Source organism: Hypomesus transpacificus, chromosome 8 (assembly GCF_021917145.1).
Source record: "Hypomesus transpacificus isolate Combined female chromosome 8, fHypTra1, whole genome shotgun sequence".
Taxonomy (NCBI): domain Eukaryota; kingdom Metazoa; phylum Chordata; class Actinopteri; order Osmeriformes; family Osmeridae; genus Hypomesus; species Hypomesus transpacificus.
Window position 1 is genome coordinate 6,104,849 of NC_061067.1, and position 15,723 is coordinate 6,120,571.

The 15,723-nt window shown below is 47.3% G+C and overlaps 1 protein-coding gene across 1 annotated transcript in view; it reads right to left on the minus strand.

Annotated features, from left to right (window-relative positions):
* Positions 1-15,723, minus strand: part of sema5a (sema domain, seven thrombospondin repeats (type 1 and type 1-like), transmembrane domain (TM) and short cytoplasmic domain, (semaphorin) 5A) — a 77,226-nt gene that overhangs the window by 47,470 nt on the left and 14,033 nt on the right. Inside the window, exons 2-4 of the mRNA XM_047023945.1 lie at positions 9,755-9,960; positions 3,531-3,630; positions 1,771-1,816 (exon numbers count right to left, since the gene is read on the minus strand). Of these exons, the coding sequence (XP_046879901.1) occupies positions 1,771-1,816; positions 3,531-3,630; positions 9,755-9,902 (294 nt within the window). The 5' untranslated portion in view covers positions 9,903-9,960. The remainder of the gene's footprint in view (positions 1-1,770; positions 1,817-3,530; positions 3,631-9,754; positions 9,961-15,723) is intronic.

The following is a 15,723-nucleotide window of genomic DNA, read 5'->3' on the forward strand; positions in this document are numbered from 1 at the left end:
CCAGAGCCCGGGGACAGGTTCAATTGGCGGGTGGCCGTTTTAGAGATTACCAGGACCTATTCTCCCCAGAGTGGGGGGCTAGGGCCTGGGGGGTTAACTTGAACAGAAGAATCTAGCCTCCGATTCTACGGTGGTAGTGGAGCGAGGGATGAGGAGAAAAAAAGAGAATGGGGTGATTGGATGAGGGGGATGAGAGCACAAGATCTTTTAATAACATGCTCTGTCCCGCTAAACCCAGACAAAAGAGAGACTCCCTATGGAGCTCAGTTTCTCTCTATGGGGGTCTTCCTCTCTCTCTCTACCTCTCCTTTCATTTATTCCTTCATTTCATCTCTTCATTCATTCTCTCTCCCTTTCTCCTCAATCTTCAGCACCCCCACTCCCTCCTGCCCTCCAGTACTCCCTCCTTCCCCCTCTCTTTTCCCTCTCACCCTTGTTCTGGCTCTCTTATCTGGTCTTCTATGGTATTGACTGCCTGTGTCGAACAGGCCTCGTCCCAGCTATCAAAGAGAAGCTCGCTGCTTCTCTCCAGGAAAAAGCTCAAGACAAACCCCCCAAGGTGTCAGTGTTTGCCTGGTTACTCACTGGGCTGCAAGATGCTTGGCTTCACGGTAAGGATGTACACACATTCATGGACGAACAAAAAGAAGAAGCAAGGAGCCAATGCTGCAAAACTGTCACCCCTGTATGACTTAAAGTGACAAGTGAGAACGGATGGAGCGAGAGGAGGAAAAAATTACGAATATATATTGTACAATCTTACACTAGTATATATTGTGCTAATTCTAGATGAGAGGAGTCCAATGACAGGTTTAACACAGTTTTCTGTATGTACATATTCACTAGCGTGGATCTGCTCCACCACAATCCAGCTTATAGAATGTTCCAGTTCAAGGCTCTTGATCTGATTCAGTGTTAAGTTGCAGATGAGACATGATTGTCTTCTTTTCCCCTTGATGAACAAGGAACTCGAGGTGTAAATAGCCTGTGAAATAAAATAACCGCAGAGAAATACCAGGGGCTGGGGACCACTGGAATGTCAAACACAGCCAAGGGGAATGTCACATGCGCTTTTACTAAGGCTGGCCGAACTTAGGATCATGCATTAATGCTGGCTGCGGCTAGCTATTTGCTGCGTACCCTACCTCTGTAGCCGACAGCGCTAGTCCATAGGGCTTACTATTGGCTGTTACAGAACATTGCGGCGGGAAGCCAGCCTCGTAGGTAATAATGAAGCTAACACGGAACAATTTCACTATTTTCACGAATAAATTGGTTGGCAAGGGTAGCCAATTCCCAATCCTCTGCCAACCTGCATTGATGATAACAGCTGATGACACACATGCACTTTGTTGCTTTTAGCATCAGATTAGAGAGTGTCATTATGCGAGTAATTGTAACAATAAACGTATTTTACTAGGAAGGCTTGAGTCAAGGGCTGTGTTGCCACGGTGCCCTGGGACGGGTGCTGTGTCAGGTGTTTGGGATGGAGTTTATGCAATCGTTGCTGTTACAGTGTTTCTGTTATTGCTGCATCTGCAGACAAATCTTGCAGCACCTGACTGTGGCTTCACTTACAACAAACAGTGTGATTCAGACACACCAAGGAGGAAAGAAGAGATAAGAGATGGGCAGGGGGTAGGGAGAGAGAGAGAGATTGTGAGATGAAGGTGAGGAAGGAGAGCGAGAGATGAGGAGAGAAAGACGGTGAGGATAGCGGAGGTAAGGAGTGGGAATGAGTGGAGGAGAGATTGACTGCTAAAGACTCACCTGTATCAAGGTGAGGTCTTCCAAATTGAGCCTGAATAGGTGATTTCTGAAAGAGAGGGAAGAGAAAGAGAGGACATATAAGGGTGTTGATGGGAACAATTTCTGTAAAATGACAAGCTTGAAAAGATGATGAGTGAGCAGATGAGCAGTGTGGCCAGGAACTGTCCAGAGCTGTTTCTGCGTAATTTGGACTCCACTTTTGTAATTTTCTTTCCATTTTCTGTTCTTTCATGTTTTATCACCCTTCAAGGCTGCTGAAACCTGAACCCCCAAGTACATATATTAGGTTCCAATACTTAACAAAAACAGCAGATGTCCTATCTGATGACTTTGAAAACCTTTCAGATACAACAAACTTTTCAGATACAACACGTTAGCATACATCACCATAAACTTCTATAATCTCCAAGGTGCCCTTGTATCAGTTTAGCCTCAAGCATTGTGGAGTGGAACATGAAACATGAAGATCTACTATGGAAACACAAATCTTAAGACTAGACTTAAAGTCTCAATCCTGCAATGTCTGACAGACATAGCTCAGCAGTACATCTTTGATCCAGGTGACTATTTTTTAATTTTCAAGCAAGACATGGATTTGAGGCAAACATCTGATAGTGCCTGACAGTGATTCATCACTGGAAAGAACTGCGGAGACCTTGTCTGAAACACTGGTTCAGACATCTGAGGAAGTTCCAGAAATCATCGAAACAGCATCCCCTGGCTCATATATGATCTCTTCAGCGTGAGGGGGGTGGTCACATGGGGCCAGCTGGAGCTGTTCAGGGCAGAGTGACATCCTGAGCTAATCGGGGGTTATTTGAGGAAAGCGTTACATGCAATACAGTGAATGCATGGACAGAAGGCCACATGAATACAGACAGACAGACAGACAACACACACACACACAGACACACAGACGTGCCGATCTATCTTCTGAAAAGTGCCTATCACACAGAGCTCCATCCAGCAAGGACACTTTATGTTATTGACATTCCTATCGATCTCCTCTTCCTTCCATCACCCCCTCACAACTCTGTCCCAGACCACAGCCCTCCATACGTGAGCTCTGGCAAGCTGGATTTAACAGGATTTCAAGAGGCGTCACCCAGACACTCTGTCTGATTTCTGAGTGCTGTAATGCCACATAAATGCAATCAGTCTGGACAGGATCATAAGACTAAGGCTCGCGGACAGGAACACTGCTAAGGACACTAGGTGATGATGCGTGCACTGCACACACACAAACTCTCTCTCTCACACACACACACACACGCAGTTCAGATCGTTTTTTTTGTCTATCATCTTCTCATCTGTCAGTGTTCCCGGTTCTCCTCTACCTCCATCTCCTCTCTCCCAGCTGCATTAGGACACTCCCAAAGCTCTGCTCTTCTCTTCTCTCAGCCTTGTCCCTCCAGCCTGCTCTCTCTGCTTGTCTCTTTTAAGTGGAGAGTTTGTATTGACAACCAGGGCCATTAGCAGAAGTGGGGAACAAATAAAATCTCTGGTTACTCTCTCTTTAAGCTCAGAGATGAACATGTGCGAAAGGGAGAAAGAGAGACAGTGTATGTGTGTGTATGTGTGTGTACATGAGTGAGTGAGTGAGTGAGTGAAAGAGGGGGGAGAGAGAGAGAGAGAGAGAGAGAGAGAGAGAGAGAGAGAGAGAGAGAGAGAGAGAGAGAGAGAGAGAGAGAGAGAGAGAGAGAGAGAGAGAGAGAGAGAGAGAGAGAGAGAGAGAGAGAGAGATGGAGGTCCAACCTTACCTGGCTCCCACTATCAGTTCATTCTGTCCTGGGTCAAATGCTAGCTGGGAGTAATCCACCGTGCCTTCTGCCTTGAACCGGAACAGCCACGGCTCCATCTCTACCAATAAGAGGACAGCAAAACACTTGTCAGCCAATCAGTGACTAGGGCATTCTTATAGTCTCTAACAGTAAAGCATTAGTAACAAAGTCAATGATTCATGGAAGCTAAAAGAGACCTGGTGGATAAAAGCCAAACATGTTATAAATATCCAGTTTATTTTTAATTTTTGGGCGTGTTGAATAGTAATGAGACCTATTGAATCTGGTCTTGTACTGTTCTGTTTCCCAGTGGTGTTTAACCTGGGGAAGAGGTTGCATGGATATTTGGAGTGGATGATCCTGGAAGTGTCGACTGGAGAAATTAATTTGACTTAGAACTCTGCCCACACCCGCGTACACAGCTGGCGGTGACCTCGTGACTTCCTGTCCTCAGATGGAGGTGTGTTTGTCGGGTGTCTGCAGTTAAATGCTCATCTGAAGGGCACAGTGATGTTACGCTCCACCTGCGCTTTCAAGCAGCGCCCTTCCGGCCCATTTCCTTAATCACTTCTGTAGCTCCCATTGATGTGTCTGGTCTACTCAGGGTGGGTGAGAGTGGAACGACACTTGGGAAAATGTTTACTTTAGAGGGGTTCTGGGAGATTGTGTGTGTGTCTGTGAGTGTGTATGCGCTTAAATGTCAAAATGTAAGGGTTGTCGGCAGTGATTGATGAAACTAGGGGGTGTCGGTGCCATGACTTTGCCCCTAACCTCAAAAATATCCACTTACTGTACATACACTCAAAATGCCGGTCGCCATGGCGCCCAACCTATTAACCCTTGACCAATAGAATTGGAAGCCTCTAGGGTTGCTGAGCGACGAGGCTCGAACAGTTTACTCTCCAGTAATCTGATAGGTCAGGCTAGTGAATTGTTACGGCGATGCATATTCTTTACTATGCAATACATACCTGCCCTTTAGTTGCAAAACAAATTTGAGACTTCAATGGTGCTCAGTTTTGGAAGTCTTAATACTTCCAGAGCTTTCACCTCGCAAGCATGTTTGGTTGGATCTTGTTGTTCTGTTCAAGGTCTTCCCTTAATATACTACACATCAGAGAACTTCTAGGTAGGCCCGAGTCAGAACCCCCCCCCCCCACAAACACACACATACACACACACACCTCCCCCAAACCCAAACTGTCAAACAAAGAGAGATCCAGCTGTCAGAAAGTCTTCTTATATGACAAACCACATGCTCCCTCGACCGCATTAAAGAGAGAGCAATGATTTTTCTTCTGCAAACACAGGCTTTGAGGGTAAAGCTATGGGGACTGCACGCCTGCAGAGCGAAGCGCCGGGCTCCGCAGCTCAATTTCATCATGGAACAAACAGGACTATCATTGCAGTGTGTGGCTAGTGGCTACATTAGAGAACAGCTCAGGAGCTCTCTTGCCTGACAAGGCCTTTCTCTCTCCTCCTCTCCTATCCTCACTTTCAAGGGATTAACCAAAAGAACCAAAAAGAAGTTTAAGTAAAAAATAATTCCGACTCCCAGGTTCACAGCTTATTCATTTTCATCAGCCTCGGTGAAAAATATATTGGGGGGGGATCAGGATAAATTTCACCCCTCTGATTGCATTTAGCTTAATGGCTGCCCCCCCCCCCCCCCTCCCACCCATTATATGGAGAAGATGTGGACTTCTAGATGTGCCTCCCCAGTCCCCGATGAAGTGTTCGTTTTTCATGCGAAGGGAGGGGAGAAGATCCGGAGAATACAAATGTGGTGGAGTGTGGAGACAGAGGCACTCAGGGAGGGGGCAGAAGGGAGGAGGGAGGGGACAGGAATAGACAGAGGGGTACGGGGTGGGTGGGAGGGGACTGAAGATTATGACAGGGCTAAGGCAGGGTTATGACAGGGCTAAGGCAGGGTTATGACAGGGCTAAGGCAGGGTTATGACAGGGCTAAGGCAGGGTTATGACAGGGCTACACAGAGGACGGCCGTTTGGAAGGCTGCTTTGGTAGAACAGTGAGAGTTTGTGTGAAGGATAATTGTGAAATACAGGAGCCTCCATGGGTCACTTGAGAATGTTCTTATTTCCGATTATTTTGTTGAGGGGCGGCATTGTGGGGGATGAGAAATAACATTTAAGAAGGATTTTAAGACTGTCAGCTCTGAAATAAACCTTCCTTTTAACCTCCATTAAAAACACCATTGAGACTAGTTCCAGTTTTACTATGTAATAAATGGGCTTCAGAAAAAACTCTTGAGTACAATATCTCTTGAGTACAGTTTGTCTCACTCTCCTCATGTCTCTCTCCTGACTTTTAATATTGCGAATCCCTCATGCCTTGAATGCATGTACGCTTGAGTAATCCTAATCATGCTTGTACTGAGGCCTGGGTGAGGGGGGCTTGGCCAGGGATAAAGCGCAATGGGGGGGGCAAGGGGTGGCTCACACACACACACACACACACACTCACACACCCTTGGAGGAGAGAACCAAGGAGTTAGGTGTGTGTGTGTGTGGCAGAGTGCCAAGTTTAAACCCACACAGCAGAAGCCCCCCCCCCGGCCCCCACCCCACCATACACCACCTTAACCCCCCCCCCTAAAATAGAAACAGGTTTTCTTCCTTGTCTGGCCTCATCACTCAGGCTTGGGTTGTTTTTTCAGGGTTTCGACACAGAGTTTGACACAAACACAAAAAGACAGCATACATAAATATTTACACCAGGCATCGGAGCCCACATCCCTCTGTACTGTAAAAGCCCTCAAAGAAAGCAGAACAGCATAGTACAGTACAGTCAGAGCGGGGACAATGGTAACATGTGGTACCAATTGTGAGCGGTGACTGAACTTTCAGGATTAAATAGAGAGTACCACAGGGTGTGCACGCATACATGTATAGCCTGTAGTCTAAATGTAGCCTTGTGGTTAAAAAAGAGAAAGTAAGAATGACAGCTATTCTGTCAAGTTGATTGGAGGAAATGATTTGGTCGTTTGCTCAGAAAATAAACACCTGCTCAACTGGGCAAACTAGCTGTGAAATGGGAACCATGTTGACTAGATGGGGTGAGGTTCTCCTGACTTGAAGGCTGTGCCCTTTTGGGTTATTTTGAGAAATGGAAAAAAATAGCATATTTTATTGTCCTGGCCCAGTGACTCAAATTACAGTGTTGTGGCAGAGAAAGACCTCAAGGCAGAGAGAGAACCATGAGAGACAAGCCACTCCGAAGCCACAAATAAGTATGCAATAAAATATTTAAATGTAACGTGCACTTAAGAGCTTTACCGTTTAAGAGGAAAAAAGACAAACATTTAACAAGATGACCTAATGTTCTCAGTTTGCAGTGTAGGACAAGGGATAAAAGCGTCCCGGAGAAAGCACAGGAAGAGCTTTAAATTGCGGAGGTGAACGAAATACATTCTAAAACCCAAAGCAGAGCCAGGGAAACAGGAGTTACTCGACAAGGAGCCGAGGAAACAAAAAGGCACACAAAATGCTGATGTTTACGAAGGCATTTAACAATGGACTTAGCGAAGCTATGAAAAACAAGCCCCCACAGGACCAATTAAAGCACCACGGTCTCATCGAGCAGATGTTATCAGCTAGCAGTCTTCTTGATGTGGCCATTTGTTTATTTTCCTCCTCCTCTCACTGCTGCCTCTCTCTAATGATGTGGCTGTCCGTCAGGGACGATGAAAGTTTAGGTCTGCTCGGTGCTGTAGAAGCAGAGCGCCTGATTGGCCGGGGTCCTCGGAGACCAGACCTCCTGTCTCATTCTCACTCACACGCCTGTGTGATAACAGTGTTCACACCCACATGAAACACTACTGAAAAGCACACACATACACACACCTACACACACACACACACACACACACACACACACACAGGAATGGTTGTTAAATGGACTTTCTTCAATTCTCTCGGAGATTCGCGCCTTGGACAACTTGACTATTCCTCGTTCAGATACAACAACGTTTACTAAAGCATCTCAGATACAGGGATTATGTCCTGTTTGTAAAATGTTTTACTCTCGACTGGTTTTGTACGTAAACATAAGTTGTATTGTTTTCCACAGGCATACATTCTATCCTGACTGTGACTTGAGGGCACTCTGCAGCTACAGAGCATGTACTTATTCTAAAGAGCAACCTTCTGTGGACCACACGCTGACAAAGCAGCAGGAGCCTCAGAGTCTGAGCTTTGGAGAATACGGAGTACAGTACGACACGCGGTGGTACTGTATAGTAGCAGTTATTTCAGCCCAGTCTGAAAACCACCACCCTCGCTGGGCTCAGCCTCATGTGGGGCACACCCTTCCCTGACCTCGGCCACAGGCAGCGCCTTCTAAGGGGAGAGGCTGGGCGAGAAGGGGGAGAGGGGGGCCGGGGCCTGGCGGTGTTGCACTGTGTGTGTCAGTGGTATTACACACTATCGGGGACCTGTTCACTCCAAGTCCAGAAGCTATTTATTCACAGGATTGTTCAAAAATAGTCATTTTGGTTGAGAACAGACAATAGTGCAACCTTAAAGCCATGAGGCAGGTGGGGGAAGATGGGGGAAGGTGGGTTATGGTGGGGGAGGATGGTGGGGGAGGATGGTGGGGGAAGGTGGGTTATGGTGGGGGAAGGATGGTGGGGGAGGATGGTGGGGGAAGGTGGGTTATGGTGGGGGAAGGATGGTGGGGGAGGATGGTGGGGGAAGGTGGGTTATGGTGGGGGAAGGATGGTGGGGGAGGATGGTGGGGGAAGGTGGGTGGCGGTACGATACCTGGATTGAGGGGGGGGGGGGTCTGTATGAGCCTGTGCATGTCTGTGTTTGTAAACTTGATGTGTGCGTGCCTGATGGTGTGTGTGTGCATGCTCGTGTGGTTATGCAGGACTGTGTGTACGTCTGTGTCCAGCGGCGGCATCCAAACGATGACTCATGGATTCCGTGTTCATTATCTCAAGACAAAAGGCTGAGTCTGGCTGGTAATGAAAATCCTCAGCTTTGAATACAGCTCGGATAACAAGGCCTTAGTGTACATTATGCTCGCCTAAGCTGGGAGACCCCAGCTGCTCTAACACTCTGTCATAATAGCTGACTTATTAAAACATTGGCAAGGAGGTTAGGACCTCAATACTTGTGGAATACAATATCTCTATCAGAGAAACCAGTGAGATGTCTTTCTAAACTGAGTTCACATTGTTATGATAAACGAGTACATCTAATGAAGATACTTTTATTTTGAAGACATACTCTCCAGTCTGGGTCTTATCGTAATCTCCTCACTCTGTGATCCTTATGCATGGCTGATCAGTCCCCAACATGTCTTATCTGCACTTAATTACGTAACTGTCCTAAACTTCCAACCATGCTCTGGCTAGTGGAGCCTAATGAAGCGAGGAGGACGGGAAGCGGTGGGCTGCGGATGATGCGGTTGGTGGGGTGCAGTCCAATCATCTGGAGCATGGAGTGCGTGTTAGACCTTACCCGGCCAGTTAGTGAACATCACCACGCTCAATAGACTTTGCAGAGGGTAACCCAACTAGCCATGATCTAACCGGACTGTGAGTGTGTGCGTGTGTGTGCCTGTGTGTCTGTGAGCCTGTGTGTACACACCCATGTGTGTAAGTGTGTGAGCGTGTCTGTCTGTGTGTGTGCAGTGACCTTGCCCTTCCACTCAATTACACCCCAGACAGAGTGCTATATGATTAGGTGACTTAAGCTCCAGGGGGTGGAGGTGGTGGTATCAGGAATGGTCTCTGTGAATGAAGCTTTGTTGCCGGTGGAGAGAATGGCATGGATTTACTATTGACTTTTTATTTTTGGTGAGATTTTCAGAGAGACATTGTAGCTTAACTGATCAATACAATAAATAAACAGTGACTTCAAAGCAAGATATTGATTACAGGGCGTCTGGATATGATGGAAGACTTCAGAATCTTCTCAAAATTAAGTGGAATGAAAACTGTAGAGGAGGAGCCATAAAAGGCCCTTGAAGGAGAGTCAGTGAGACAGTCCACACCAGCAGTACACTGAGGAAGCTCAGAAATGTGTGAGAGTGTGCTGTATGTGTGTGTGTGTGTGTATGCGTGTGTGTGTGTGATGACTGACACCTGTGTTTGTGAGGATGTGCTTGTGTTCTTGCATGTGTGTGAGGACATAGAGCTGTGTTTGTGAGGGTGTGTTTGTGTCAGGACACTCACCTGAGTGGGAGATGAGCGGGTGTTCTGCTTTGTGGCAGGGCGACTCAGGCAGCAGCACCGGCCCTCTCCTGCCAGCAACGCCTCCAGCCCGCAGGACCAGCATGCACTGCAGCAGCAGCAGTGCATGCTGGGTAAGGGGGCATACCATGGGGGGAGGGGTGGGCTTCACTCACTCCTCCTCAGGCCAGAGGCCAAGAGAGACACACCTAGAGAGAGGGCGAGGGAGAAGAGATGGTTAGAGCTCATGTTGAGCTGGTGCAGCTGCCGTCTACCTCCCGACGACCCACCCTCACCTCACATCTCTCCCCTTTGACCCCATGCACATGAATCAGACCGGTCTCCGCATTCCCACACATGCAACACACATATGCGCGTGTGCGCACGCGCGGGTGTGTACAGTCACACACGCTTGTCCTCATGGGGCCACTGAAAAACGTGGAGCTCATAAAAGCAGGAATTCCCTGACTCTGTGCTGCAAAACGATTGGATGTGTTTGGCGTCGACCCAGGCACCAAACAGAAAGAGAGCTCTTCTCTGGGTAATGGAAAGCACCTGTCATCTCACACAACCTTCCTCTCCTTTTACTTCTGCATGACTTGCCACATGTCATTCTCCTCTCCCACCCTTCTCACTCTTTCATGAAGTTGACAGTTTCGCCTGCTGTTTATCTCCAACCTTGTTATTCTGTCTGACAGTCTTTGTGCTCCCATAGGGGGCTTACCTCCCTTGTATGAAGGCCGTTGAGTTATTGTTTTATCTCAGTATTGTTATTGTTCTGACAATCGGTATGTCGTTTATCAGGCACATGCATGGAGAACTGCAAGCCTGAATGTAATGATCTCCCAGCCAAGTCTTTCTACTGAAACACACAGAGGCAGCATGCCGTGGAAAATCAGCATGTAGACAGAATATTGATTATTGCCATGATTCTATATGACAGTCTGTGTGAGCTGACAGTCTCTGTGTGTGTGTGTCTGTGTGTGTCTGTGTGTGTGTGTCTGTGTGTGTCTGTGTGTGTGTGTGTGTGTGTGTGTGTGTGTGTGTGTGTGTCTGTGTGTGTCTGTGTGTGTGTGTCTGTGTGTCTGTGTGTGTCTGTGTGTGTGTGTGTGTGTGTCTGTGTGTGTGTGTCTGTGTGTGTGTGTGTGTCTGTGTGTGTCTGTGTGTGTGTGTGTGTCTGTGTGTGTGTCTGTGTGTGTGTGTGTCTGTGTGTGTGTGTGTCTGTGTGTGTCTGTGTGTGTGTGTGTGTCTGTGTGTGTCTGTGTGTGTGTGTGTGTCTGTGTGTGTCTGTGTGTGTGTGTGTGTGTCTGTGTGTGTGTGTGTGTCTGTGTGTGTGTCTGTGTGTGTGTGTCTGTGTGTGTCTGTGTGTGTGTGTGTGTGTCTGTGTGTGTGTGTGTGTCTGTGTGTGTGTGTCTGTGTGTGTGTGTGTGTGTCTGTGCTTCGATGGTATGGGTTGGGTGGAGACTTATGTCTGAGGCACACAGATATCCTAATGGCAGCATACCATGGTCCCACCGGATATTTTGAGCACACTCACAAACATACACACACACACACACACACACACACCCCAGCATAGCAGACAGGGGCTGGAGCCAAGGCCGTCAAGTTGAGCCCCTGCTACTCACCGTACTCCCACTGCTGGCTGCCCCACCCGTAACCTCCTGTCAAACTAGCCCCCCCCCCCCCCCACACCCTGCCTCACCCCCACACCCCGCGACCCCCCCCGCCCAACAGACCACCAGCCCAAGATCCCCTCGGCCGGCGTTTGCTGCCGGGGTGTGCCCAGGTTCATAACTTTGGTATTTGGTTTGCAGTGCAGGAGGCCCAGGCAGGGCGGCGAGAGCAGGTGGAGGGTACAGAGAGAGGAGAGTCTGTCAGTCTGCATCAACACTGAAGGTGAATCATCACCACTCTGTCTCACACACTGACACACCTATCCTTATCCCTCTCTATCTCTCTTTCTATTTCCCTCCCTCACTCCCTCCCGCAACAATCTCTCTTGATGTTGTATATTACTCTCCCGTCTTTCTCTCTTTTTGACACACAGACACCCCAATACTCCCTCATGGTTTCAACAGCAACATCTACTATAACGAGCCATTACCCAGACATGGACACCATACCACACACAGCGTTCCCAAACTAAACATGGCTCTAAACAATACTGTCACCGAACTGTGTTCACAGTCCGTGTATACATGTGGGGGCCCATCTCCAGCAAGCAGACACACAGCTTCTCAATGAATTTACTACTGTGTCTATAACATGATGCTACACACATTAATAACGCAGAGTAGAGTGGGGAGGCTGGTCACACTGTCAACACACAGTAGTGTACTGTACATGTACTAAATCAACAAGCACACACAAAGTAAACACACATATACACAAACACATGTACATATGCACACACACACACACACACACACACACACACACACAGAGCCATCCACTTTTCTTCATTGAGGGTGGTCTGTGGTGTCAGTGAGCTAATCAATGGAAGTGTCCCTTCAGAAATAAAGAGAGAGGATCATATTAACACTGCTATTGATTGTGTCTGAGGAGAACTCCATGATGACTGCATCACAGTCTACAATGAATTGGCTCTGAAACAAGCAACGACTTTGTATTCACACACACACACTGCTTCCACTCCCCCCCCCCCCACACACACAAATGCTCATCAGTTAAATGTGAGCAGCATAACACTACTCCATCTGTTCAAACAGACACACACACACACACACATCTACTCTGTCCACTCTGGTTGACCAGACTGTCTGTAAAATAAGACCAGACTTTGCTTTGTAGAAGAATTTGCCGGACAACCTGCCTTTTCCAAAAGTCTGTTCAGAGTGGAGAGGGCAAATTCTCATCACAACTCTGGTACACAGAAACAGTCATTTACATTTGGATCTGAACACGATATCCGGTAGCATGGATTATACAAATGCACACACAGGCACGTACACACACACCGTTAAAGTGTTTTTCAGTGCGTTAAGTAAACATCCATCCCAGCATCCTTTTCCCCAGGTGCTCTGCGTTGGTGTCACCGAGTAAACATTTACTGGTCCTCAGGCCCAGAATATATTTCACTGCTACTTAACTCTTTATCCCCAGCTAAGGTGTATACTTGCTCAGACAGAACGCCGTGCCTGTGTGTGCTGCAAATATGTGGGTGTGTTTACATGTCCCTGTGTGTGCCCATGTGTATATGTTTGTGTATGTGTGGATATTTCCCCACAGTGAGATTGAATACTTCCCATAACATTTTCGAATGCTGACTTTCAGGGCCGCCGGTTCTCAATCTGTTCCACAAACAGCGCCGGGGCGGAATAAACATCTGAGCGGACGCGAAGCGACGGCCCACTCGCAGGATGGCTCCCAGATTCCAATCTGTTTGGTTTGCGCCCGCTATGCTCCAGTCTCTGGCACTGAGACACAGGGCTGATTTTGCTCTGCTCTGGACGTGTGGGTGGAGTGGGACAATGTAGGAAAACTCGGAATGAACATGTGTGTGTGTGCAGGTATATGCATGTGTGTGCAAACATGTTGAGATGGATGGGGGTCTAGATATAGAGAAAGTGTGCTTATGTTTGGTTAAATATATGGAAAATTTCACTCAACACTTACAGTAAAAACACTTTTCACATTTTTGGGCAGATCTCTGCTGACATTTTTCCTTCATTTTCTTGATGGGTAAAACTAATGTATTCTAACACCCATATTGTCGAGCTGTAGCCTGTGTACTGAGACTGAGGGCTTGAAGGGCTTTTCTTGGCCAACCTTGGGTTTCTTGCCCACAACCACAACTTTGGTTACATTGGAGCGAGCACACACGCGCACACACACACACGCAGAGAGACACACAAATAGCAATTTCAGAGTTGTCCCACCCTAACTCTCCAGAGGTTCCCAAAATCCAGCTGTTATTTTACGTCTTCGCTTACAGTGCCTGTGTGTGTTGTGTGCGTGTACAGTGTGTGTGTGTTGTGTGTGTGTACAGTGTGTGTGTATAAACAGCACGTGTGGCTCTGCATGCATGTTAAAATGACAGAAAAAAACATATTTGTCACAAGACACAGAAAACCCATTCTGCCAAAACATTGACACGCGCACTCTAAATGCGATGCAGTGTAAGCGATTACCACAGTAACCTTGCCCTCGCTCCCTACCTCCAAGGTGACTGGAGTTGCTCCAACACGAGGCGGGACTCAAACCCATTACAGCAGGCCCTGCAGGAGCTGTTCACTGAATAACGATCCAATGCCGAATTACACCAGGCTCAGGATCAGGCCTCGACACCAGTTCAAGGTTAGACAGAAAACACAGGGAGGACCGGGAAGTACGGTACTAAAGGACAGCCTAGGGCAGAAGGTGTGAACCTTCAAACACGTTTAAGGTTCTTTGGTGTTGATTAGGAATATGGGTTATAGATTTTCTTTTCAGTCTGTTGGGTTTGTGTTTAATGTGTTAAAAAATGAGACCATCTTAATATCTCAATGGATTTTGAGGGATAAAAGTAAAACAACAATGGCATTGATTCAACGTGTCATGCTTTGCTCGCGAGAAAAAGCTCAAAACGATCTCTGACTTGGGTTTGAAGTCAACTTCACCATCTTTTTGGCGTTTCACTAACATTAGGATGCTAATGCCCAAAGTATCAAAAGATTTCTGGTACATCAAAGACTTGTGTTCTCTGTGGGGTGTTGAAACAATGTGACACCAGAAGAGAGACAGACATCTGATCAAGGAGGAGCTACGCACACACACACACACACCGAAAAGATCGTCTTGCATACCAAATCATTTGCCAATTAAAGCTTGACGTGAAGAGTCCATAACGTGGACAAAGCTATCAAACAAACACACACAAACACTCACACCTACACATGAAGGCACCCACACACACCTGGTCATACAGTGATAAGGGCTGTAAACCCCAGTGTGGAGGGATGGTGACATTTTAAAAGCTTTAATTACATGCTTGGCTAGCGTGTTCCGAGTGTCTCCACAGCAGGAAATTACATTATCACAGGCCGCAGCTGCATACAGGAAGTAGCTTCCGACCAAATCCCCCTGCTCTTTCCCTCCATGAGATCCAGCCTGCCACCAAGCCTGCTGTCGAAATGAGAAGATACAAGTAGGATAAGACCAGAGGCCAAGAGTCTGGTCAATAATTGGAAGTGTAAAGGTGGAGATTAGAGAGGGAATCTAAGTGATCCATGAATGATCCTAGAAGGCAAGGAATTCCATCTGGATTTAGCTTATTTAAATTTGGCCTGAACACACATTGCAAGCCGAAGGACCTCAAAGTAATTTTCCCCTTTTTACAGGATGTGAGTTCCGTGTCTGCCCTACAACAAAGGGAAGAGACTCCATTCCCAATACTATACCAGAATCTGTTGTGTTCTTGTGGCATTGTTTGTATCTGAAACAATCAATCCCAAAAACGTAGGTGATCTTGAGTTCCCAGGATATGAAGAAAACATACACATACACAAACAAAAAACAAACCAATCCCAACTCCTATATGCATTAATGACGTGTGTCTACGCCAGCCTCTCTGAGCCCTCAGGCCCCACAGACGGCCTGGGAGGCAGACTCCGAAGACCCGAGAAGAGCCATCGCATCGAGTTCCAGGCGATGCGAGAGTGGGATCGTAAATAAGCACTTGGCTCCTCTGGAACCAATTAATCACTTCAGGATGTCTGTGCACAATGGCAGAGAGTTATGGCTGTAATGAGAGGGAGAGTAGGGATGGGCGCAGTCTTAACAGGACAGAAAAGCACAGAAAAAGTGGTGATTGTGCGTGTGTTTGTGTCCCAAGGGCTCGTTAGAACAACAGAGGAGGAGGAGGGCTGGATCTGGTGAAACCAGACAGAGCCTGAAGGCATCCGATATGATCAGGTCTCAACTAGACCAAACAGATGTCGGGCTCTCTCTCTCTCACTGTCTCTCTCTCT